This window comes from Polypterus senegalus, chromosome 13, assembly GCF_016835505.1.
Source record: "Polypterus senegalus isolate Bchr_013 chromosome 13, ASM1683550v1, whole genome shotgun sequence".
Taxonomy (NCBI): Eukaryota; Metazoa; Chordata; class Cladistia; order Polypteriformes; family Polypteridae; genus Polypterus; species Polypterus senegalus.
Window position 1 is genome coordinate 87,163,869 of NC_053166.1, and position 26,419 is coordinate 87,190,287.

The window sequence follows — 26,419 nt, forward strand, 5'->3', positions numbered from 1 at the left end:
GCACTAAATGACATTGCACAGTGAGGTGAAGACTAGGGCTATACCACACTTTTCACTGTTTTCACTGAATGATTTTAATTTTACAAAAACTATTTTTAATGTAGTGATTTTTTGGGATAAATTGCAAATTCCTGCGTTTTTTACAGCCTAATACTCTTTTGCCAGCCTTTAAATAAAATAACATTATTTTTCAAGCGCAATCTTAATAAAATGTACAGGAGATAAAATGTTATATGAGTCAAAATAATTTATTTACACAATCACATAGAAGTTCCCTTTGATTGCATATTCTTGCTGTACTATGGCCGTTTAAAGGTCTTTGAGACTAATATTTAAAAAAATGGCAAAGCCAAAATGATCAAGAATAAGCTTGCAAAACAGACTTTTAAGGTGTAAACGTGATTGTTGAATAATACAGAGCTACAACGATTGGAGGATACAGTTGGCAGGCTAACAGAATCTGCATTGCGTCAGATGAAGGTGACCATTGTGCTCACTGGTAACTTGACCTGCATTCGCTGATACAAGACATGGCCAATTTGGCTTAGTATTCCAAATTCCGGAATGCATTCTGCATTTCTTCATACAGTGCAGCATAGTCTTGCTTGATCTTCGCCTCACCATCTTTTACTGGGTCCTGTAAAAGAATGGCATGTTAACAATCAGTAATACAATTAACAGGAAAGTAGATGCTACTGGAAGTCATAACTAAACTGTGCTTGGGTCTTTGCAGTTCATTTTGTCCCCCTACTTCGTGAGCATTTTTTCCATGATTTTTCTTCATTTATTTAGAACTTTCCTCCATTATAAATGACATTTTCCTTTTCACACTGACATTTATATCCTGCCACCACTTCCATTTGCCTCTCTCATCCTTCAGTTTCATCTTTCAATCCCAGCCTTCAACATCACTTGCATCTATTTACCTTAAACTTCATGGAGCTTAGCTTGTACAGAATATCACCCATTGTCTCTCGGATGAGAGCCCAAGTGACCTTGACATCTGAATGTGATGTTGACTCCACTGCATGCCGTGCCATGTCATAAAAGCCTACTATATTCTGCAGCATTCCAACAGATTTGTAGAAGGGGCAAAACCTGGAAGAGAAGAATAAGGGAATGGGCTATTATAGCATAACTGTGAATGTTAACTGGTATATAATACCCCTTATGATAACAAAATGGAAGCAGTTACACTGAGGTAACATTATCATGTAGTCTACATCAAGTGTCCAAGGAGACTAGTTGTGCATGTTTATCATATTGTGCCTCCGTATAGAGCATGTACAACTGCAAAACTGAAAACTAGTATGAGTTAGAGGGTCAGTGCATCCTTCATGGTGAAAAGTGCCAGGCAATCACTTGGTCATTATTTGGGCAGATGCCAAGTTTGAGGAGCATGTTATTATGATAAAAGATAAACAGTTGGGTGCTATTTAGGTTAGTGTCACAAATATGATACATTAATCCTAACAGATTTCAAGTTATACATGTGACTGTACCATATTTAGGGATTCATATAAAACCAGAGCTGCTATAGGTTTATTGAAAATATGCACAAATGAAAAGGCCAATGGAAGTTGAGACTTGTTTATCATTCAATGATGTGCTACATTCAAAGAGGAATTAAAGTAATGCAACTGCACATCATTAATACTCTTTGATATTTATAAACATTGCTTATTTATTTTTTAATTTTCCAAATCCACTTAGTCTAGGGCTGTGTTACGGAAAGCCAATCAAGATGGTCTTTTTTCTCAAAGCATACTAATTTACCACACTTAAAAATATATTTTTTTACAACAAGTTCACAATGTAAATATTTTACAGCTGAGACCTATATGCCATTGATATAAATATCTTTCCTGTTTTTCTGGAATAAAGAAAGCATAATTTAAGCAATTCTATCAGTTTATTGGACAGGCAGGCTCTGTCAAGAACTTCTAAGTGAGAACTGAAGCACATAACAAAATACAAGATGGTTCTGGAAGCAGTCTGAGGAGCCTGCTCACCTGAACACTGGGTAAGATGGAGCAATCACCTTGACATAACTTAGCTATTTTTTTCCAAGTTATGACAATTTAATTGTTGAAATGCCTAATCTGAAGGTCTGATATTACCTTGTTGCAGGTTCTAGACAATGCCAAGGATATGACACAAATTGTTATAATAAAATATGAATAAAGTGACCTGTTATTCTTCTAGTTTATTTTTTATGGCTGCTTTTACCAAGTTTATAGTATATGTAAGTGATGTAAAAAGATAAACAAAAACTGTTAACCTGGCCCTTTCTTGGTGAACCAGAAAGATATTACTAGACATAAAACCTGGTACCAGGATACCTGTCATATTGTGAATATCCATTTTGTTGTAAGAAGTCATCCTTTATAAGTTTGGCCACCTCCAGGGTTATCTTATCTGCTTCTGCCAGTGAAGCCTGCATAAATAAATTTCAAAAGTGAAAACATTAGCTAGATTTCCTCACCTAAAAGTGTAATGGGATCGAGGTAAGGGTTTTGTGCCAAATGAGTGGTGAGACAAACATTGAATTTTCCATTTTACAGAAAATGGCAAAGACTAAAGAACTATGAAGTCAACCAAAATATACACTTTCTAATGATTCATTAACCACGGAAGTATCAGCAGAATATGGTGGCATATACACAGGTTTAAATGGAAGCATGTTAGCCAGAGAGCTGATAGTTTCTCTTGTCACTTTTAACTCGTTATCAACTGTTGGCTGGTTAAGTAAACACACAACAGTTTAAATATAAATGTGTCTGTTTAAAACTAAAACAGGCAAGTATGGATTCTGAATCGTAACAAATGAGTTAATTGAAACTAAGCCAAAAACATATTGCTTTAGTAGTAAATAAATGGATTCTATTTAAACATTTTGTTACAGCAAACACCTGCAGCCACTGCAGACCTCCAGAACTCCTGATCTATAGTAACTACATTTTGTTTTTCTGCTCAGTCCTTGTCCTTTCAATGTACAGAATTAACATTAAGTACAAAAAGCACTGACAATATTTCATGCAATCCAAAACAGAACTGATTTATTATGACAATCTAGTTCATTGTACTGTTTTGTTTCATAAGTAAAGCAAAGTTGACCGATTGGTGAGACTTTGCAGGATGCCTTCAACACTCACTTAAGCAGTGTATTGCACCCAGGTAGGCTGTCAGGGTACAGGAGACAAAGAGCTGCACACATTGGAAGAATTAGCTGCATCCCCAAGTGTGGCAAAAACTTTACATTGGCGTCCATAATGCAACTTTCTTCAGCCTGTGTGGTTTTTAAAGATATTGGCAATGCTTCATTTTCATTCTTAGCAACTTAGCCTATTTGAATACTAGTTCTTGTCAAAGGTGTGTGTAAATACTCCACAGAAAATATGTTAATCAGAAGTGCAAAGTAACCACAAAGAGAGAGCTAGTGTTTGACTCTTTCAAAAATCTAAGGTGTTGAAGTGAAAAAATATAATATAGAATATAGAAATATGCTGACATACAATACAATTTGTAAAATTAATAGGTCAAACACACACACGATTTCTAAAATTTATGCATTGATTTATTTAATTTACTATTATGCTCACCAAGACCAAATATCAGAGGCACACTACCTTCATGAATTTCATTAAAATTAACCTTGTTTTTCAGATTTATTTGCAAACGCACCTTGCCAACAAGCTGCACAATCTCTGCTAGGTCTTCTTCCTCCTGCAGGATTTCTTTAGCCCGGGTCCGAAGTGGTGGGAACTCTGGAGCATGCTGATCGTAGTAGTCATCTAGAGCTCGAGTGTACTTACTGTAGCTAATAAGCCAGTTGAGAGATGGGAAATGTTTACGCTGGGCCAATTTCTTGTCAAGTCCCCAAAATACCTGAGAAGGCATGACAAGCAGAAATGAGAAGAAAAGCTGAATGTAACCATTGGAAAGAGAGAATCAGCTGTTATTCTGCGAGGCTGGGTAATGTTACTGTTGATAACACACACTATTGAATGCTGTATTCCTTAAAATCTTTGCACATACATAAGTTAAATTAATATTTCATACAGTATTTATGTAACCTATTTTATAAATATTTTCATAAGGCCACATGGAATTTGGAGTCACAATCAAACCATTTCTAGTTTGGCACTAATGCATTAAAGGCAATGAAAGGAGCCAAAGAAAGGTTACCTGCACTATCCCCAAAGTAGCTGATGTGACAGGGTCGGAAAAGTCTCCTCCAGGTGGAGACACCCTAAAAAAATTGTAAAATCATATAAATACTTTAAATATTAGTTTGCTCCTAATTAATGGGGTGACAAAAAAAAAACAATTTAGGAAAGCAGCAGCAACATGTTGCTCAGTGTCTTCAGCATTTTGACTCAAACAACAAGTACACCCCATGGAAAACATTGATTCTTTTAAAATATGTGAACAGACAAACAATATATCACCATGTAAACACTGTCTACAGATAAAGGTGATATAAATGAATAAAAACACTGAAAATTTAGCCTGAAAATTTAAGAAGCATGTAGTGATTCACACACATAGAGAAAATAGAAGAACACTTAGAATACAAAGCATTTAATCAGCTACTTTAGTTATGATGGGATCTGAGAAACTAGTAAATGAAACAATTTTGAGATTAAGTTTATGACATTCTACTTTAATGACAAAATAAACTATGTGATTAAAGTGGAAATTTCAAGATTAAAGTTGACATTTGGACATTTTTTTTCAACTGTGTCCCTATTTTGTTCTTCTTTTCTCTGTACCCTAATACACTTCCATGTGACACTCAGACAGTGGGCTACGACTCGCCTTTTCACAGCGACTTTGATATCTGACCACTTCTTATTTATTTCGGGCACTTTGCGACTTTATGAACTTGAACCTTTGAGTTTCTCCGCCACTCTGTTACTTGAGCAACTTCCTTTTGTTGTTTATATCACTGCATATATTAAACCAACAAATAGTACATCTACCCTTGCCTTTACTTGGTATTTGCTGAAATTCTTGTTTTTCCTTTGTGCTTTTGCAATTGTCTTTTTGCAGAAAGCAAAACATAAGGGACTATTAATATTGATTTGCATATTCAAAGAGGCATAATTCTGGGAGGAGTCTGGGTGGGGCGGCAGGCACATGCATGAGCGTTACTTTTCACGCTGACCGGGATTTATTTAGCAGAAGAACGTGGAAGTTGGCATACGCTCAGATTTACGCATCTGGATTTTTTTGTTTGTATGCACGTTTCCACTTTTATCCGTACGCCATGTTTTAGTATTAATTCTACCCACAGCGTTATGTATGAGGCCCCTTGTCTGTGTCTTCAATGGCAGACTGCAGTCTTGCTCTAATGTTCTTTTTGGGCAGCAAAAGCTTTTTTACTGGAACACCTCATATGCAAGTCAAATATGTGCAATCTCTCTGTACCCTTTTCACCAACTTTTTCAAAATTTACCTACAGATCCTGCAATGGAATTTTGGTGTTCTTGGATACTTCTTTTAGTATAAAATAATCAGCTCTTGGACTAAATTTGCTGGGCTGGCCAGTCCTAGACAAATTAGCAGTCATTTGAAATCTGTGCCACTTGTAGATGATTTTCATTACAGTAGAATGATTAATTCCGGATAATTTGGTGGTCTTTTTAAATTCTTTGCCAGACTCATACACATCCACAACCTTCCTTCTGAGGGCTTTACAGAACTCTTTTGATCTTGATATGTTGACACCGCACATGTTAATAGCAAAGAGAACACAAGATCCTGATATCTGTGGTTTAAATGAGACAGATTCTACCTGTACACTCACTAAGAAGGTTTGAATCTGAAACACCTGATTCTAATCTATACTAATAAAAGGCAAAGCCCTCACTGACTGACTGACTCACTGACTCACTGACTCATCACTAATTCTCCAAGTTCCCGTGTAGGTAGAAGGCTGAAATTTGGCAGGCTCATTCCTTACAGCTTCCTTACAAAAGTTGGGCAGGTTTCATTTCGAAATTCTACGCGTAACGGTCATAACTGGAAGCTATTTTTCTCCATATACTGTAATGGAATTAAGGCTCGAAAGCCGTGGGGGGCGGAGTTTCGTGTGACATCATCACGCCTCCCACGTAATCACGTGAACTGACTGTCAACGCAGTACGTACAAAACCAGGAAGAGTTCCAAAAAGCGCTGAAGAAAACATGCATTATATAATTGAGAAGGCAGCGAAACAATAAGAAGCGAGCGAGTGACATATACAACCATATTCATGAGTGCTGCTACTTCGGAAACAAAGCATGGTGTAAACCTAAAGTTTAAATTAAGGTCATAGACAGGCTGCCGCTGGCGTTTGTCATGCCCACGGGTAATGCAGGATACAAGTTTAATGAGAGGACGCAGGATATAAACGAGAGTTTTAATTACTTTGTAACTAACAGCGGAGAAGTAGTGTGTTAAAGAAGTTATGAAAAAGAAAAGGAAACATTTTAATAATAACGTAACATGATTGACAATGTAATTGTTTTGTCATTGTCATGAGTGTTGCTGGCATATATATATATATATATTGTGGTCCCCGGCCGGGGCAGGAGCCCGGCTGGGACACTCAGGAGGACCAGAGGAGGGCTTGTGCCTCCTCCAGATCGTGAGGGGGCGTCCGTCCTGGTTATGTTGGGTGCCTCGGGTACAGGGCTTGGAAGCCCAGCCCTGTAGGGACCCGTGGCCACCGCCAGGCGGTGCCCCGATGCCGGAATATCCCGTGTGGACCCCGCCCTGGGCAGGAGCCCGGCCGGGACGCCCAGGAGGACCAGAGGAGGGCTTGTGCCTCCTCCAGACCGCGAGGGGGCATCCGTCCTGGTTATGTTGGGGGCCACGGGTAGAGGGCTTGGAAGCCCAACCCTGTAGGGGCCCATAGCCACCGCCAGGCGGCGCCCAGATGCCTGAGGAACCCTGGAGCCCAGCACTTCCGCCACACCAGGAAGTGCTGGAGGGAATACAACCGGGGGCACCCGGATGGCTTCCGGGTGCACAGCCGGCACTTCCGCCACACTGGGGTGTGGCTAGGACTGATTGCCGGGAAGCAGCTGGAGCCCATCCGGGTTCCTATAAAAGGGGCCGCCTCCCTCCTATATCTCCTTTGGGGTGCGAGCAGCTGTTGCTGGGGGTGCCAGAATCCATTGAGGAAGAAAAATTAAAAACATTATTTGTACAAAATCTTAATTTATTTATCCATTCCTAAATAATTAAATGGGCAGGCTATTTCGTATCTGCAATACGCTGCTTGTTAAAACGGATGACTCCTAATCTTACGTGCACTTAGTGCTGCGTGGGTATTATGAACTATCGTATTTGTTGAAGTTCTATTTAAATTTTAAATATAAGTAATTTTATTTCGTTGACAGAAATATGTTTAGTAGGAATGAAAGTTAAATATAATCATCATTGCATAAATTTTTCTTCACCATAGAAATTTAAAGACTAAATCCAACTGCCTGATGGGTTCATCAGGCAGTACACACTACTGTAACTGCACCCACTCTCGCGAATCGAAGCTCAGACGTCAGCGCTAAAGGCGAAGATTCTCATGTTGCGCTAGGATATGTGGTTCGTTTATTTGACAGTATGTAGATCGGGGTGTGTATATATATATGTATATATGCCAGGAATACATTCAGAGTGTGGCGTTCTGCTGCTTTTTTTGTGTAGTTGCCTTCACACAGCCTCTCCGCTGCTTTATAAACGAACGCCATATAAAGCCATCACCTTGTCAATTGTGTAATGCGTTTTTTGAACAGGTTTGATGCATGGAAGTGATCACTCGTACTGCGTTCAGTAAGTTCACGTGAGCTGCTCTCTTGTGTGATGTTGCGATGTCCACGGCTTAATTTAATGTTAAGTAAGACCCGGCACTTAAAAGTTTCTGGCAGCACTCCGGCTGTAATATGACAAAGCTGCGCGAGGTCACTTTTGAGAATGCAAGTATAGTTGTCCAGGAGAAAAGCAATCTTGCCTGAAATCAATGGCATCGTTTTGTAGGGTCTGTCCCAGAGACGTATTACTTGTCATCGCGCAGCAGAGCCTTACTGGAAATTGGAGGCATCTGAATTGAAATGGGAGATCAGAGGGTATAAAGGGGACGCGAGGAATACATTGAGTGTGGAGAAACTCTAGAGACAGCGTGTGTATTAACTTGTGGATTTTTCTGTGAGTATTTCGTGGCAGTGTGATGAAGTTGCTTCGGAAGACGGCGTTAGCCGTGGAGCTCAGATCAGAGCGAAATGAGGTAAATGGGAGGGGAGTTGATGACATGACTCCCCCACCCCGCCTTAACTGTCAATCCCCGACAAACACAGTCTCTCGGAATTTGCATAAGCACAGACCTTCACCTGCAATTTTAACTTAGTTACAAAGTGATCAAAACTCTCGTTTATATCCTGCATCCTCTCATTAAACTAGTATCCCACATTACCGTGGGCATGACAAACACCAGCGGCAGCTTGTCTATGAACTTAATTTAAACTTTAGGTTTACAACGTGCTTTGTTTCCGAAGTAGCAGCACTCATGAATATGGTTGTAAATGTCAGTCGCTCGCTTTTTATTGTTTCGCTGCTTTCTCAATTATATAATGCATGTTTTCTTCAGTGCTTTTTGGAGCTCTTCCTGGTTTTGTACGTACTGCGTTGATAGTCAGTTCACGTGATTACGTGGGAGGCGTGATGATGTCACACGAAACTCCGCCCCCCACGGCCATCCAGCTCAACTCCATTACATTATATGGAGAAAAATAGCTTCCTGTTATAACCATTATGTGTAGAATTTCAAAATGAAACCTGCCCAACTTTTGTAAGTAAGCTGTAAGGAATGAGCCTGCCAAATTTCAGCCTTCTACCTACATGGGAAGTTGGAGAATTAGTGATGAGTCAGTGAGTCAGTGAGTCAGTCAGGGCTTTGCCTTTTATTAGTATAGATATATATATATAGATATAGATATAGATATACAGTATATATATATATATAGATATGACAACACCACTCATATCAATGACAAAACAATTACATTAACAATCATGTTACGTTATTTTCTGCTAGTTTTATATATATGAGGTGGAGATAAATCAGTCAGTCATTTTTTAACATGCTTACTCTTAAATAGGGTCACAGGGGGCTGCTGGAGCCTATCCCAGCTAGCATAGGGCGCAAGGCTACCACAGGTGGAGATAAATATTATATTAGTCATTTTGTCAGTTTGTGTTGGATATACTTTGTATTGTAACCGGATACAGTTTGGAATAACATTGAATTTACTATGAAGAAAAAGAATTATGTTCAGCTACTTACGCTCCAACAATGCTGACACTACCTTCTCGGTCGGGTGACCCCAAACATCTTACTCTTCCAGCACGTTCATAGAAGGATGCCAGTCGGGCCCCAAGATAAGCTGGATAACCGCTATCTAAAAGGATGTTGAAACAGAGAAGAGGTGAACCTAAACTCCCAAGCATCCAAGGCTTCAATGAAAAATGAGAACAAACCAGATGAATTTAAGCAGGCATGACAATGGCAGAAAATGTGTCTGATAAAGTAGTTTTCAGTGCAGAGATGGGTTTAAAGTTTGCCAAACAGAAAAACAAACAACAAAAACATACGGTACCTGCTGGCATTTCTGCCAGTCTTCCAGAAATCTCCCTAAGTGCCTCTGCCCAACGGGAAGTTGAATCGGCCATCATTGACACGTTGTAGCCCATGTCCCGGAAATACTCTGACAGAGTGATGCCTACATGGTACAAATGTGGGAAGAACATACAACACATTTTCACAAGTGGAAGAGGAGCAGCATTTCAACTAGATCCATTTCTGATCCATCAGAGAATGTTAATGAAAATGCTTAATGCTGAGCAGAGCACCAATCATCAACTGGCTGCAAGACAGATGTCAGTGTTGTAACTGAGAAAACCATTTTATTATCTTCCATTTTATTTTGATTATAATTACCATAATAATTTGTTCCTTCCATTCTAATTCAACAAGATTACTACAAACTCCAATGGGGTGCTTAATATTTTAAATATAATCAGTACCTCTTCATTTCAAGGTATTGTCCCTTATTCAAAGAGGAAGCCAATCTATGCTTAAACAATTAAATCTAGTTGGTAATGTTCTTGAGCAGCAAAGGTTTGCATACCATTTTCTTCTTTCTCATATCTTAGATAAAAACTATAGTTATTACAAGTTAAGAATTACTTAAATATTCCATGTTTGCTAAAAAATACTTTCTTTTTACCCTTATCATAACATAGAAACAACTATGTTATATTTAAGTGAACTTTTGATTTTTTCACACAAAAGAGGAAGATAAATGACTTGTTGGTCAATCAATAGTCATTACATTTTCTGGTCCATGAACAGAAGAGTAATTTATGATTAGTGGGGTGGTCACTCTTAAAAACCTCCAGTTTGCAAAGGTAGATATGGTGTAATTTTGAGAATTGTCATTTTGGACTCCACCACACAAGCAGGTTTCAGCAGTGTAGTCAAAATGTTTGGCCAAATGGGTTATTTTCCCATCAAAATAGTGACTAATTCGAGTAAGCTTCTGTTTTTGCATTGTTTTACAGAGCTGGTTGCTTTTTTTGTGGGGTGAATTGTCAGTAGTAATAATCAGTTTCAAATGCAGTAGTTTGCATAAGGGACTTGCACTTTTGCTGGTAAAATTTTTAAAGCTCTGGTTCTGTGTCCCAGCTAAATTGTCTTTTGGACCAAGTACAGCAGTGCCTCATACTTCAAACTTAATTTGTTTCAGGAGGCAATCTGAACTCTGAATTGTTTGAAGTTGAAATTAATTTTCCCCATTAGAAATAATGAAAATTGAATGAATCCATTCCCAGACACTAAACAATAACCATTTCGATATACTTAAACTGCAAATACACATAATTTAAGGTAAAAATGACATAACTAAATGCCCTAAATAATAAATTAAATCTTGAAAACAATAAATAAAATATGTAAATACTATATAATAAAATGAAAATTGCATTTACTGTACCTTAGTGAGGAGTGGTGATATCCCATGTGGATGCCATGGTTAATAGATAGGGGTTATATATACTGTATAACAATACATACCAAAAATAAAGCAAAAAAAGCACTGAAAACACATGAGCGTAACACAAGAGAGGCTTTCACAGTGAGAGCGAGAGATGACTTTAGCGCACAATAGATGACGGTTATGCCGTTATGTGTGCAGTTTGAACATAGAAGAATCATTCAAACTCCAGATCAAATTTCTCTCGAATTTAGAGTTCAAACAATGGAGCGTTCTAAGTTAGAATTCTCTAAAGTACAAGGCACTACTATATTCTTAAACACAGTCCTAGCTATGAAAGGAATCAAAATTATTTACTTAAGTCTATACATTTAATGAGATTTCTGCAAATATAACTGCAGTAACATATTCAAAAGATGCAACCTCATATATTTTTGAATGTTACAGTATTACTTATATAAATTCAAGATCAGCAAAAAATAAAGAGCAGAGGTAATAACAAATCTAGAAGCAAGAACAAAACACATAGTTGTAGCGTACCGCATGTGTCTCCATCACCACCATCTTTGGGGAGATAACATTATTGGATCATTGGTGCTAAACTATTGTCACGTAATTTTAAAACTGCACCTTCTGGCACTCATATTTTCTATTTAAACACAATAAAATATAGTATGTATAAATAATAAGAACATTCATCCTTCACACTGTCTCTCCCTGTAATCACCCATAGACAAGATTCTCTCCACTGCCATTTGCACAAAGAAGATCTTGATGGGATCCACTCCCATACACAGCAGTTCACTGTTAAAATGCTTATGAGATAAAGGGGATTGTCAGAGAAGGACTTGAACAGAAAATTTCACTATATGCAGCTTATATGGTACTATGGCAGCATCTAATTAATAACATTTTAGAATAAGCATTTAAATTGAGGAACCAGATTTTCTTCCCCTTTTTATTCTATTTATTTACTTACTTATCTTTTCTACTATTAACATTTCACTACCTTGTCCTAGCTCTCTTTCTCATGGGTGGGGGTTGAATTGAATTGAACCTAGTGTTGTAAAAATTGGACTTGCTTGTATGAAATGTTGTTTGATATTAATAAATTCAATAAAATGTTAAATAAATAAATAAACATGTTAAACAATGTGCCGTAGTGAGATTTCTTTGGGCAGAGGGAGTGAAACTTGCTGAAATTCACCAACGGATGCTGGCTCAGTACACAAGTGAAAACAGCATGACTCAACGAAAAGTTTATGAATGGGCAGAAAGGTTTCAAGTGGGAAGAGCAAGTCTACCTAATGACGCTGGTCAGTTTGAACATCAAAATCATACACACAAGCCCTCATATACATGCTGACTACTCTCGTCAGAAAAAACTAATGGATTACGTTGTCCGCTGGTGCTCCACATTTGAAAGATCAGCTGTAGACCTGCACATGCCATTGTGTATGATGACTTGGGGTAATGTGAAGTTTGTGCAAGATAGGTTCCCAAAGAGCTTACTTATCTGCGCAAGCTATGGTGTAGCAGTGGATTGTGTAGATTGTGCAAAGTACAAGGGCCTACAAGTTTGGGGGTGCCCACTCGGGCCGTCTAGATTTAAAAAAAAACATTAATAACTTAACTAAAACAACGGTTGTACAGTCTTGATACAGTGGCTTTAACATTTAATGTCTTGTTACCATCCACTCTGACCTCAATGGCTGACAATGAATTGTATGCTGCTGCCGATCTTCTCGTTGAACACTATAGCACCGACATTTCACTGGTGTTTTCCATTCAATTTTTGTCAATTCGTGCATGTTTTCAATTTATCCTGTCAACCAAGTTGACTGTTTTCAAAGTAGCTGAACTGTTGCTGATAGGTCACTGTGCACTGTCGTCTACTTTCAGTGATGCTTGAACAGCTTACATGTTACTGCTGACCATACCAGTGATTGTTGCTGCGTGTGAACTCATCAAAAATGACCTCAGGAGCAGCACGTAGCAAGACAAACTTAGTGGCTTAGCTGTACTCTCAATCGAAAACGAGCTTGCCAGACAACTTGATGTGTCAAACATTGTTGAGACTTTTGCACAACAGAAGGCACGCAAGTATTTTAAGGTACTAGTGATATTATAAGTAATATGTTTTATGAATCGTCAGTTCCATTTTTGTAAACTTTAACAGTTTAACATATTTGTAATCTGTTCTATTGTGTACCTTAGTATGGCTTAAGTGCATTAGTGTCACTACTGTGAGGATTTGTGAGCGACACCACTTTATGATGTCCATTTTCTCAGAACTTGTGTAAAACAGGTTGATTGTGTTGTTGTTTCAATTAGTTACAAATTGAAATAGCTTCATTTTATAGCATGGAACTGTTTCTACTTTCTAGCTTACGTTACATTTTAATCTTCTTCCTTCACAAAGATGTCTTGGAAAAGTAAGCGGGTCCACATTTTACATATATTTATGTACTGTTACTACTACCCACACTTCCCACATTTCATTCCCACAATTTTATTTTTGCTAACTTACAGTGGCTGTAATAAAGCGATTAAAAAACTTATTACAAAATTCCATTTAAAGAGGTAGTTTGTTTGTCACCAACGTGTGATCTGATAGTGACATGGTTGCGGATGCCACTGCCCAGCACTAGGATCTAGTTGCAAATAAATTACTAACATTTATGCTAGACAGAAGGAGCCCACCTGAGGGCGCTGCACAGGGACCATCAACAAATTAGCTACACCACTGTGCACAAGCAACAGTGTGTGGAGGTATGTGAACCACTGAAAAAGATCTGAGTGTTTTGGAGCAGATTTTCACTGGAGATGAGACAAGCATGAGACAAAGCATGTAGTGGAAACACCTGCCTTCTCCAGTAAAGAAGACATTCAAATGACAGCCTTCCACCAAGAAAATCATGATGTCCTAAAAGAAGGCATATTCTGGCATATTTTAATAACACAGACAATCAGTTACCAGTGCAACATACTATGCTATGCTTAGAGAGAAACTGAAACCTTCAATTTGCAGCAAAAGAAGACGAATGCTGTAATAGGCAATCTTGATGTTCCATGATAACCCATGTTTCAATGCAGCAGCCACAACGGTCAAAGCAAAGCAACAGCTGCTGTTTGAATGTCTTCCACATCCCACTTACAGCCCTGATATGGCACCATGGGACTATCACATCTTTGGTCAACTTAAAAAGGCCCTATGCGATTGCAGGTTCACCTCTGATAATGAAGCTAAGAAAGTGGTGCAGACCTGGATTTGGGAGCAGCCAAAAAACTTCTTCTGCCAAGACTGAGGAAGTTAGTGGAATGATACAAGAAGTGCATTAACCTGCATGAAGACTACATGTAGAAGTGATATAACTGTTATGTTCATCTGCTCACAGTACTAGTGTTAACGTTGCTTTTACTTTTTGATTCTCCCTCATATTAAGCAAAGTTCTCTTTTGTGTTTCTTAAGTTTTATGGAAAATTATGTATTTCCCTGTTGCTACATTCAGTGAGAATGTAACAAATATTTGTCTACCTATTTGCCTATGAATATATTATTTTATGCTTCTGATAGAAATACACTATTAACAGGTTAGTCATATGACAATTAGGTGTACCCAATATCTAATATTCATGGAGAGGACCATTAATACACATTCAGGGAAAGTAACAATTTACTGAAACATATTAAATCTAGCTTTAAACAGTATAAAAACAGATAGCTTTGACAGCAAAAAAGCACTGCAGTAAGCATGCTGATGCCCACTTTGGTGTTTCTTTACTATAGACAGTGAATCTATCTTTTATTTTAGACCATGACTTCTTGTATCAGTCCAGTGTTTTACAAAGAAGATAATCATGTTTGCACAAGAAATCAAATAGTTACCTATATATGTGAAATGAAGTTTGACGGAAACTGACAAGTGATGATTTAGGATTTAAAAAAAATATATAACTATCTAGGAATGTGCAAATATTTTTTATATGTACAAGAGTACATTTTGTCTGGATTCCCAGTAGGCTATCCAGTCAGTCCATGTCATGTAAAGGTGACATTGCTTCTTCTCATTAGTCATTGTACTTTCTTTTCAACTATCCATTGCTCTTCTTTCAGCTACAGGCTAACTGGGGAGGAAGATTTATAATTATTTTATAAAGGTCACTGTTTGGGAACAGTTTCTCATACAAAAAGTCTGCATTGATTGGTCAGGGTGCTCATTTTACTCAGTAATGAAAAAGGGAAGCAAACTCAGAATATGTCCCCCAGAACAGGCGAGTTAGAATGAAGTCCCCAAATGGTCTATATATCTACTTTTATATTTGACACTTTTGAATTTTCATACCTGTGTATATGGATGCCTCACGAGCAGCAACAGGCATGTTTGAGGTGTTTGCCACAAGTGCTGTTCGCTTCATAATTGACACAGTCTTCCCATCAACCTCCATTGTCAACTAGGAAAGCAAAATTGACAAGAGTTATAGTGGAGCCACAGAGCAGAAAGGATAAGCAAAGTTGTCCCAAATGGATGAGACTGTTAGTAGAAAAAGGACAGATTAATAAAAGTATTGAGAAGGCAGTTTGACATCCAAAGCAAGCTCTTTTCCATATTCAGAACCAAATTTTTCATTAACCGAGTTGCTTAGCCCTATAGTACATATCAAGTAGCTGAGCACTAGGCAGGATCTCTATTAGGAAACAAAATCAGGATACAAAACTATTAAGTCCTTCTGAAACCATAAACATTTAAAAGGGGAATAATCAGAATGTATTGTTAGGGCAAGAACATAAGAACATTGGCAGTTTCATATTAGAAGAAAACCCCATTGTTTCCAGATAGCAGTGTTGAATATCAGCTACCACTTAACCAAGATGGTAGAAACTATCAGCTACCACTTAACCAAGATGGTAGAAACTATCAGCTATCCTGCCAGAGCAAAATATACAACCTCATAAATCAAAACAAGCAAATAGGAAAGACAGAAGGTAGCTGAGCAGATGAAGAGAAACTAAAAAGCTACTGACTGCTTTTTTGCCACCAAGCATGACAAAGAAATGCCAGCAGTGTGGAAAGTTGTGTTTTTTTAGACGTGACAAACAAATCTCAAGGAATAAGACTATTGCTTTTCAGGTGGGGAGAAACTGGATTAAAACAAAAATCACTTGGTCGGCTTATAAAAGCTGGGCATGCACAATTGTCCCAAAACAACAATAAAAAATGTGTGAATGACACACAGTGATGGAAGTGTGTCCAACACTCTAAAATCCTTAAGATAACTTGAATTTATTTTAAAATGTTGAAGGGGGATAATTGGTGGCCATGCAGAAAAACAAAGTGATGAAGTAGATTCAAGAACTGTTTGTGCAGAAAATAATGTGTATATGCCTTGTTTTGATTTACTTTATTAATCTCTGAGGGCATATTGTCTTTTTGCATGACCTTTGGGAGTATGAGCATAGATTCAGCCATTATACAGCCCCCTTGGAGCAATTTTCAGCTTTGGGACATTACTCAAGGGCCCAATGAAGTAGGATCCCTTTTGGCTGTAGCAGGACTTGAACAGGCAACCTCCTAGATACCAGCACCGATCCTTAGCCTCTGAGCCAACATATGTTTCTACGACTTTAAAATTTACCTTATTAGGATTTTAAATAAACACAGTATTAGAGTGTTTGACAACGGGGGAATTGATGGAAAATAATTGTATCACTCCAATGCTGAGGAACTTGTGCACGTCCTCTCTAAGACTGATTACTCACTGCAGTTATCTATCTAAATCTTTCCATAAGGGCACCTTTTTAAAAATAACTGAAACATAATAAAAAATAAAGCCATCTGCTCACATCATACAAGTCTTCTTACTGGTTGTCAGTGAAATTTGGAAATGATTTGAAGATTTTATAGTTCTAAAGTAGGGCAAAACTTTCATTTCACTATTCTTAAAACCAATGATAAATCCCTAGCCTATTTACTGTTCCTGTGGAGTTTGCATGTTCTTAGTGTTTCTCCATGGATTTTCTCTGGGTTCTCCAGTTTAGTTTTCATTTTCCAAATTTGTTCTTGTTAGTTTAAATGGCAGCTGAATATGAGTCAGTATGCAGTGGACTGACACCCTGTCTACAGGTAGTTTTTCTCCTTATTCCCAATACTCTTGGTATAGACTCGGTGTCATGACTCTTGGTATTTTTGTGACTTTGTGTTATGAATTAGTTATATACACTTTGGAATCACTTCAGTTTTTTTTTTTTGTCCAGAACCTCTTGACCCTCAAGTATGAGATATATGATATACTGTTTGACTGGTCTTGATGTCTAGTTATGTAACATATTGAAATTTTTGGAGTTCCACCAATTTCTGGCCCTCTAGACCCAGAAAAACCCTCATTTTTAGGCCATTTTGGTCCATATTTTGTGCAGGAAATTACACCCTTATGAAGAAGAGTAAACAAGTGTCTTCAGAAAAAATGATCAGAAGATCTTGAACTGTGCAGGCAACAAAACAAACCCCAAGGGTTCTCCCCCTAATAAGATACAAGGGGTCAAAGTTACTCTTTTTCACAAAACTTCTAAAAAATGGGTATTGGTAATATAGGTATATGGAATGTTGTTTTATGTTATTTTGAGTTTGTGATCATGAATATGATATTTTGATATTTGAATCTTTACCGATAGTCCTGCTCCTCTAAGAGCACATAACAAACATAAGCATGTGGGGTATTATTTTAGACCAGCAGTAGGCAATGACAGTCCTGGAGGGCCGCAGAGGCTGCAGGTTTTCATTCCTTATTTAATCTTATGGCTTGTTAGTCTGCAATGTTATAGATTGTTCCCTTTCCAAGGATATCATCTAAATGATTTGAAACTGTGGAATGAAAAAAATACAGCTTGTCCCTGTGACATGTAGCAGTTACAGCTTGTCCCTGTGACATGTAGCAGTTACAAAATGTGTATGTGACATTTCTATGTATACCCTTGTGTGAGGTACAGAGTGTACTGGGTGAGCAGGTCAAAGGAATCTGCCAGCAACAAGTCTGTTACTATAGTTCCTGTTTGTCTCAGAATCTGCTCTTTAACCAGTTTTTTATTATAGTTCCTGTTTTTAAAGCTCCAAATAAGGTTACTTCTTCTTTTTTATTTTGTCAGCAGTAAGAAATATGTACCGCCTCTATTTTTGGAAATAATGATATCATTTTGCTCGACTCTGTAAGCTATAAAAAAGCAAAGAATTTCCTATACGAGAGCTTCTCTAGTCTAGGTGCAATAAAGTGTGTTTTACTAATTAATTTTATCTGGTGTGAGACTCCTACTCTGTTCGGCAATAACTCAAGAGAGAAAACATCGTCCACAGTTTTTTGGCGCCCAACGTGGGGCAGGAGACGATCGGCTGACTCCTTGATCGGTACCCGCCTTACGGATCTGTCTTCTTTGAAGCAGACTGCCTGTGAGCTCCGGCAGCAGTGAAAAGCAGTTCCGGCAAAAGTTAGGACTGCCCTGTCCTAGGACGGCTTCTGAGTGAGAAGTCCCCCGGTCTCCTCCTGATTCCGAGTGGAGTACTCTGCATTGCGCACCAGATTAAATACCTAGACTAGGTAAGTACCGTCGGGGGTTTCCTTGGTGGTGGGTATGATAAGAGTGATAAGTAACTGACAGTTTTTTAAACTGACACTAGCGGCCCAGGATATTAATTATCTACTCGAGGTTTTTTAATTAACTGTTGGGAAAGGATGTAGGAGTCCGAACTGGGATATTAGTGGGATAGGCATTGGGACGGTTAAAAGGTGCGTGGCACACCTAAGGTAAAGAGCCCATTGCCCGTCAAAGGTCAGTCACGGACAAAGACGGTTAACAGTTAGGTAATTTAAGAGAAAAGGAAATCGAGTAGGAAAGCAACAGTGTACACTGAATATAGTTTCAGGAAAAGAAACTAGAAAATAAAAGATATAGTTTCAGGGGAAGAAACTAGGACAATAAAAGAAAATGGGTTCCGCTAGTAGTAAAAAAGTTAAGCAGGGGTCTGATGGGTCTAACTTTATACTGGAAGGACTGTTTTCGGAGGATCAACAGACGTCGCGGAAAAATGGGTCACCTAGGAAACTAATTGAGAAAAAGACAGGCTTAGATTTTAAAAAGGCATGTAAGAAGTGGAATAAACAGAGCGGTGGGCGTTGGCCAGTAAACGGCACCGGTGATACGAGTGAGATTCAGGAAATAAGGAAAATATTGTGTAGAAATACCCAAGGTTGTTGCAAGGGAGGTCCGTATCGCATGGATATGTTTGATAGATGGGAATTGGTTATAAAAGATCGAAATTTAGAGGCGATCACTAGACAGAATGAGGTTCTGAGAGCCAATGAAAGTAAGGTCAAAAAAGAGAAGGATGACTTGCTTTTAGCTTTACAAACAGCCCAACCACCTGACAACCATTCTAAAAAGAAAAAGAAACGTCTATACCCTATATTATATGGTTCTGGGACTCATGTTCCCGAACCCCCACCCTATGACTTTCCGGGAGGGTCCGAAGAGGAGGAGGAGGTAGAGGAGGACCCACCAGAACAAAAACCTGAGCTCCCTATCGTACACCGAGGAGGAGTTACAACACGAAGAAGGGCCCAAATAGAAGCACCTTTCAATCCCCTACACGTTAAATCCTCTGTTTCAGTTTCCCCCACTGCCCCTGACCCCGATTTCCTTCCCTCTACTGCTTTCCCATTAATACAGATTCCTAATCCCCGGCATAATCCCAATCAACCTACTGGTGACCAGAATCCCTTGACAATTTCCATTTCCCATATTTGGGACTTAAGTGAGCTAAAAGAGGTGGTCAGCACCTTAGTTGACCCTAAAAAGGAAGGGGGACTGAAATTTATTGAACAATTAGAACAGTTGGACAGCATGTATAAACCAAACGCTGCCGAATGGACACAAGTCCTTCGTCGGAAATTGGGCCCAACTTGGGCTTCTGTTAATCATGGCACTGATAATAATGGACAGCCGTGGACTTGGCGTGAGATTTTACATCGAGGAGATGGTCAGTACGGAGAGGCAGATTTTCAAACTCAGTGGAGTCTATTGAAAGCGAACTTAGAGGAAAAGTATAAAAAGGGCACTGACTGGGCTTTGATTTCTGCTGCAAAACAGAAAAAAGATGAGACTGTGGAGGAATGGGGACTTAGGATTCGAGATTTGATGGCTACCCATTCGGGCATAGAGCGGGCTGAGGACCAACGTCGTGCAGCCGTGCCTCCTTTGTCTCGGTCTCCGTTCAGACATCCAATCTAAAGTCCGTATCTCATGCATTGGCTGGGAATCGGCTACCTTTGAAGAGGTTAAGCGACATGCTGAACATGCTGAAAGGCAGACATTGCACAAGCAAGAACAGACCCAAGCTAAGTTGGTGGCTGCGCAACTCAATTACTACACTGATGGACGGGGAGGCGTCACCGGTCCACGCGGTGCCCGGGAGGCTTCGAGGGAGAGGACGGCGGGTCGAGGTGGTTTTACCTCTTTCCAAGATCCTTCTCAACAACAACAACAGCTCCCTACTCCTTACTATTGCTATAATTGTGGTCAGCCTGGCCATTATAAAAGAGACTGTCCAAATCGTCAGAATAAGCCTCTTTTGACTACCCCCGGAGATGAATTTACACCCGGTTTCCCCGGAAACCAAGGCTGGCCCTAGGAATTTTAGGGACCTCTAGCCACTCCATGTTTCCTCTCTTGACTGCGGATCCTGAGGATGATCCTCTTTTATCTCTGCATGTTAATGGACAAGAGACTATTTTTCTAGTTGACACTGGCGCTACGCGCTCTACTCTTTCTCTGGCTAAGGTCCCTGCCTCGAACGACACAATTACTGTTTTGACAGCCTCTGGACAACCCCATTGCCTTAAAGTCTCACTCCCACTTCCTGTCCAAAGTTCCCCTTCTGGTCCATCCATATTACACCGTTTCCTCCTTAATTCCCTTTGCCCAGTTAACCTCTTGGGGCGTGACCTCATGACTAAACTTTCCCTATCGATTACTATGACCCCCAAAGGCTTTAACTGCTCCACCCCTATGATTCTTTTTCAATCATCTCACCCAACACCTTCCTTTGCAGCTTGGACTCTTTCCATTTCCCCACACACCATTTTATTAAAGGCCCTTAGTACATTCCCTTCCTGTTTGTTCCCCCATCTTCAAGTCCCTGACACCCTTCACTGTACCGCTCAATACTTCCCCGCTGACGTTGATGCCCCTTGGTTGGAATCTTTTCTTTCTTCGGCTCCCACACCAGAAAATGTACTTGTTCCTTGTCTATTCCTGTCCTCCACCAAAGCTGCTGCATCTGTTCATCTCACCCTTTCTCAGCAGATTTACTATTTGGGTGGCTCCATCCCTCATATTTCTCTTGCCAAATCGCATGACACGCAGTGGGTGCAAATTGGACCTTGGGTTCAACACTGTCTTGACCGGACAGATTGGCAATATGTTGCCCCTGGTGTCTTCGACACCTCTGACCATTTAGTTACAAAGGTTGTTCTCCAAACTAATTTTTTAGTCAATCGTAGTCTTTGCACACCTTCCCCTTCATGTTCTGTATTTCCCTTACAGGTTTCTCTCCCTTCATTTCCTTGGCTCGCAGATATCCCTTCCTGCCTATGGTCTCAGGATAAAAACGATTTTGGCAGAATAGCCCATTGTGAACCTCTGGTGATCTACCCAAAATCCTCCTTCCGTCCACATCGAGCTCAATATCCTCTGTCTCCTGAGGCAGAGGCCGGCATTTCTGCCGTTCATTCTGATTTAGTGAAACGAGGAGCTATAATTCCAATTACATACTCTCCGGTAAATTCTCCTATTTTGCCGGTAAGAAAAGCTGATGGTTCCTGGCGGTTTGTTCAGGACCTTCGCCAAGTCAATGCTGCTATTTTCCCAAGGGCCCCTATTGTTCCTAACCCTTCCACTATTCTCTCCGCGATTCCACCTTCCGCCCGATATTTTTCTGTAATTGACTTGGCGAACGCTTTCTTCTCTGTCCCTGTTCACCCAGACTCTCAGTTCTGGTTTGCTTTTACGTTTCAAAACCGCCGTTGGACTTGGACTGTTATGCCTCAGGGCTACACTGAGTCTCCTTGTGTGTATGGACAAGCGCTTGCTCAAAATCTTGAGGGTTTCTGGCCAGACCGTGGTTCCACATTAATTCAATATGTTGATGATATCATGCTTTGCAGTGATTCACAGGAATCATGCGAAAAGGACACAAAGAAATTACTTATTTTCTTGGCTGAAAATGGCCATAAAGTGTCCAAAGCTAAATTACAATTGGTGCAAACAACTGTTAAATATTTAGGTCATGACATTACCAATGGCACAAGAGCTCTCTCCACCAGTCGCATTACAACCATTCAGAATCTTCCTAGACCGGTCACTAAACAACAGGTTATGTCTGTCCTAGGCATTCTTGGATATTGTCGACAATGGATCCTTAATTTTTCAGCACGTGCTCAGCCTCTGCAGGATCTGGCCAACACTCCCGGTCTTCCCTTATCTGGCCACGTTCCTGGACTCCTGAAGCTGAGACTGCATTTTCTGACCTAAAACTGCCCTCCTTTCTGCCCCGCCTCGGTTTACCTGATTATTCTCGTCCATTCACTTTGTTTGTGGACGAAAAGGGGGGATATATGAATGCCGTGTTGACTCAAAAACATGGAGACAAACAAAGGCCAGTTGCATATTTTTCGAAAAAATTAGACCCCGTTGCAGCTGCTCTTTCTCCTTGTCTAAGAGCAGTTGCTGCTGCCACAGAAGCAGTCTTAGCTAGCACCGATATAGTACTCATGAGTCCACTGACAGTTAAAGTCCCACATGCAGTTCATTCCATTTTAGTACAAGCAAAAACTTCTCATCTAACTACAGCAAGAGCCATCCATTATCAGAACGTTCTTTGCACTCTCTCAAATGTCACAATTGAAAGGTGTTCTACCCTCAATCCGGCTACTCTACTCCCGACAAATGAGGAGGGAGAACCGCATGATTGTCAGGAAGTGATTGCTCGAGAAGTTAAGCCGAGAATTGATTTGCAGGAAACTCCATTAGAAACAGGTGAAAGCGTATTTGTAGATGGCTGTTCGTTAAGATTAGAAAATGGAGCTCCGTCGACCAGTTATGCTGTGGTCCAAGGGGACCACCTACTGGAAGCTAACCGAATTACCTCTAGCCTCAGTGCACAAGCAGCTGAACTAATAGCGCTAACTCGAGCATGTCAGCTGTCAGAAGGAAAAGAAATTACTATATATACAGATTCTCGCTATGCTTTTGGAGTCTGTCATGATCATGGGGCATTATGGAAATTAAGGGGTTTTAAGACCAGTACTGGCAAGCCCATTCAACATCAGAAGTTAATTGAATCTTTGTTGGATGCCATAACTAAACCATCTAAATTGGCTATTGTGAAGTGCCAGGCACACACTGGCAAACAGGATCCTATTAGTAAAGGAAATGAATTGGCTGATTACTTTGCTAAACGAGCTGCTCGTAATAATGTTCCAGTTTCTCTTTTCCAACAGAGTTCGGAGTCGGTTCAAGATAACCAGATGATTTCTTTACAGAGCTCGGCAACGGATCTTGAGAAGAAGAAATGGTCCAAGGAAGGCTCCTTGATTGAAGGTGTTTGGACCCACCGTCAGACTAATAAGCCTTTTCTTCCGAAAGCTTCCTTTCCAGGAATGGCGAAAATAGCTCATGGACTGGACCATGCTGGAAGAGATGCTATGATTCAGGATGTTGAGAAGCATTGGGAAGCAGTAGGGTTTTCTAGTTATGCAGATCAATTCTGTAAGAGATGTGCGCTGTGCCAAAGGTTTAATGTGGGAAAAGGCAAGCAGGTAAGTCCCGCCGTTACCCCGAATCCGATGGGACCATTTGAGCATCTACAAATGGATTTCATCGAATTAACGCCGTCAAGGGGATATCGGTACTGTTTAGTAATTGTCGATGTGTTCTCCCGATGGGTAGAAGCATTCCCTTCTAAGCATAATGATGCCAAAACTGTGGCTAAAGCGTTAATAAAAGAAATTATCCCACGATGGGGAATACCCCAGAAACTGCAGACTGATAATGGGACTCATTTTGTGAATTCAGTTATAAATGAACTAACCACATGGCTCCAAATTAATGTACACCACTACTGTAAGTATCACCCACAGAGTGGAGGTATAGTTGAAAGATGCAATGGCACTTTGAAGTCAAAATTAGCAAAAATTTGTGAGCAGACAAATCTTTCCTGGCCTGATGCCCTTCCACTGGCCCTGATGGGGCTACGAGGGCGGACACACCGACAATTGGGGCTATCGCCGTTTGAGATTCTTACCGGTAGACCCATGCCAGTTGGCATGGTCATAGGGAATGTGAACCTACATACTGTGGACAATGACCTTCTCTCTAGTCTTTCAGGTCTCCGAGCCTCTCTGAAGGAGATCCATGAACAAGTGAAACAAGCCTGGAGATCCACCCCTCCCTCTGAGGATTCGCCTATCCCATTAGGAACCTGGATCTTGGTTCGTGATACCCGCAGGAAACACTGGCACCAACCCAGGTGGCGAGGACCGTTTCAAGTTCTTCTGTCAACCCCTCACGCTGTGAAAGTTGAAGGATTACCTGCCTGGATCCACGCATCTCATTGTAAAAGATGGCACCATTCCTCTGTCTTTTGATCCGTTTCCTTTTCGTTCTATCTATCCCTGTTCCCCCCAGAGAACCACAAGGATTCCGAGTTCCTCAGGGTACCACTCATTCTTTTACCCTGGACTTTTGTTCTGTTGCGTCCTGTACTGGTTCTCCACATGATTGGACTTCCTCACAAAAATACGTTTGTGTCCCAGAATGTAGCTCATGGAGCGATGTGTTCGCTAACACCGGAAACCAGGACTGGGGGTATAACCCTACACAAGCTACGCAACATGGGTTAAAGACTCGTTTTTCAATTATAAAAGGACACCGCATGCTGAAGCCTGTACAGGCAATCATCCTATTTTTTGTAATCTTTTAGTGGTTACTATTAAGAATGCTTCTTTACATGATTCCGGCATCTACATTCTTGGTGCCTATGTCTCTGGTATAGATCTGTTGGGAAAGTTCAGGATTGAGGTGTATTCCACTTCCCCTACCTCTTCATCTTCATCTTCATCTTCCTCTTCATCTTCATCTTCATCTTCTTCTTTTAATGCTTCTTCTTCTTCCAATACTACTTCTCCATTCTCCTCTCTGTCCGTTCTTTCCATAGAATCCACCTTCGAGGTTGAAACTGGGTACGGTGATCGGAACCGTTGGCTGCAATGGATCCTGTATTCAGCTCGTCAGCTCAATCAATCCGATTGCTATGTATGTGCCACTGCTCGTCCCCATCTCGCAACCACCCCCTTCCCTTTGTCCCATAACTCCTCCAACTCTCTTCCTTGCTTACTTTCCCTTTTTAATACTCCTTCCATTTCCCCGAATTCCTCCTGCTCCCCTCTCTTCTTTCTTTTCCCTCCTTCTCCAAGAATGACTCCTCCTGCTTTTGAATACATTCCTGGAAATTACACTTGCTTCTCCCAAACAAGTTCCCGTCACGTTGGTCATCTCCTTTCCTCCTCTTGCTCTAAAATCTACAATTCCACTTCCTTCCTTAATTTCTCTGTGTTCCTTAACAATCACACCACTCCTCGTTCTGATATTTGGTGGATGTGTAAGCCCACCCAACTCGCGATACCCTTCCTGTTAATTGGTCAGGTACTTGTGCCCCGGTCCAACTTATTATGCCATTCCGTATTCTTCCTTCTCCCACTCCCTTCTCTTCCCCCTCTTTAACTTCTTCTATCTTTCTTCGTCGCCGTCCCCGCTCCAGCCCTCAATCTGAGGACTCCTACACTGGCCCTCACTCTGAGGACTCTTACACTCTTCATGGCCCTGGTGTTTACATAGATTCCATAGGAGTCCCCAGAGGGGTTCCAAATCAATACAAAGCTCGTGATCAGGTTGCCGCTGGTTTTGAATCCATTATTTTCTGGTGGTCAACAGTTAATAAAAATGTTGACTGGATTAATTATTTATACTATAATCAGCAGCGATTCTTAAATTTTACTAAAGATGCCATTAGAGGTATCCACGAACAATTGGATAAAACTTCTTTGATAACATGGCAAAATAGATTAGCTCTTGATATGCTCCTAGCTGAGAAAGGGGGTGTCTGTGCAATGTTTGGTGACACTTGCTGCACTTACATTCCTAACAATACTGCCCTGATGGTTCAATTACTCGTGCTTTAGCTGGCCTCACCTCTCTCTCTAATGAGTTAACCACAAACTCTGGCCTAGACTCTCCTTGGGATTCTTGGTTCACCTCTATGTTCGGCTCCTGGGG

At 40.2% G+C, this 26,419-nt stretch overlaps 1 protein-coding gene across 1 annotated transcript in view; it reads right to left on the reverse strand.

Annotated features, from left to right (window-relative positions):
• Positions 1-229: 229 nt before the first annotated feature.
• LOC120542060 (V-type proton ATPase catalytic subunit A-like) overlaps positions 230-26,419 on the reverse strand; it is a 55,426-nt gene continuing 29,236 nt past the window's right edge. The window contains exons 8-15 of the mRNA XM_039774178.1: positions 15,384-15,492; positions 9,643-9,765; positions 9,330-9,444; positions 4,189-4,252; positions 3,685-3,888; positions 2,343-2,437; positions 927-1,098; positions 230-637 (exon numbers count right to left, since the gene is read on the reverse strand). Coding sequence (XP_039630112.1) covers positions 545-637; positions 927-1,098; positions 2,343-2,437; positions 3,685-3,888; positions 4,189-4,252; positions 9,330-9,444; positions 9,643-9,765; positions 15,384-15,492 — 975 coding nt within the window. The 3' untranslated portion in view covers positions 230-544. The remainder of the gene's footprint in view (positions 638-926; positions 1,099-2,342; positions 2,438-3,684; positions 3,889-4,188; positions 4,253-9,329; positions 9,445-9,642; positions 9,766-15,383; positions 15,493-26,419) is intronic.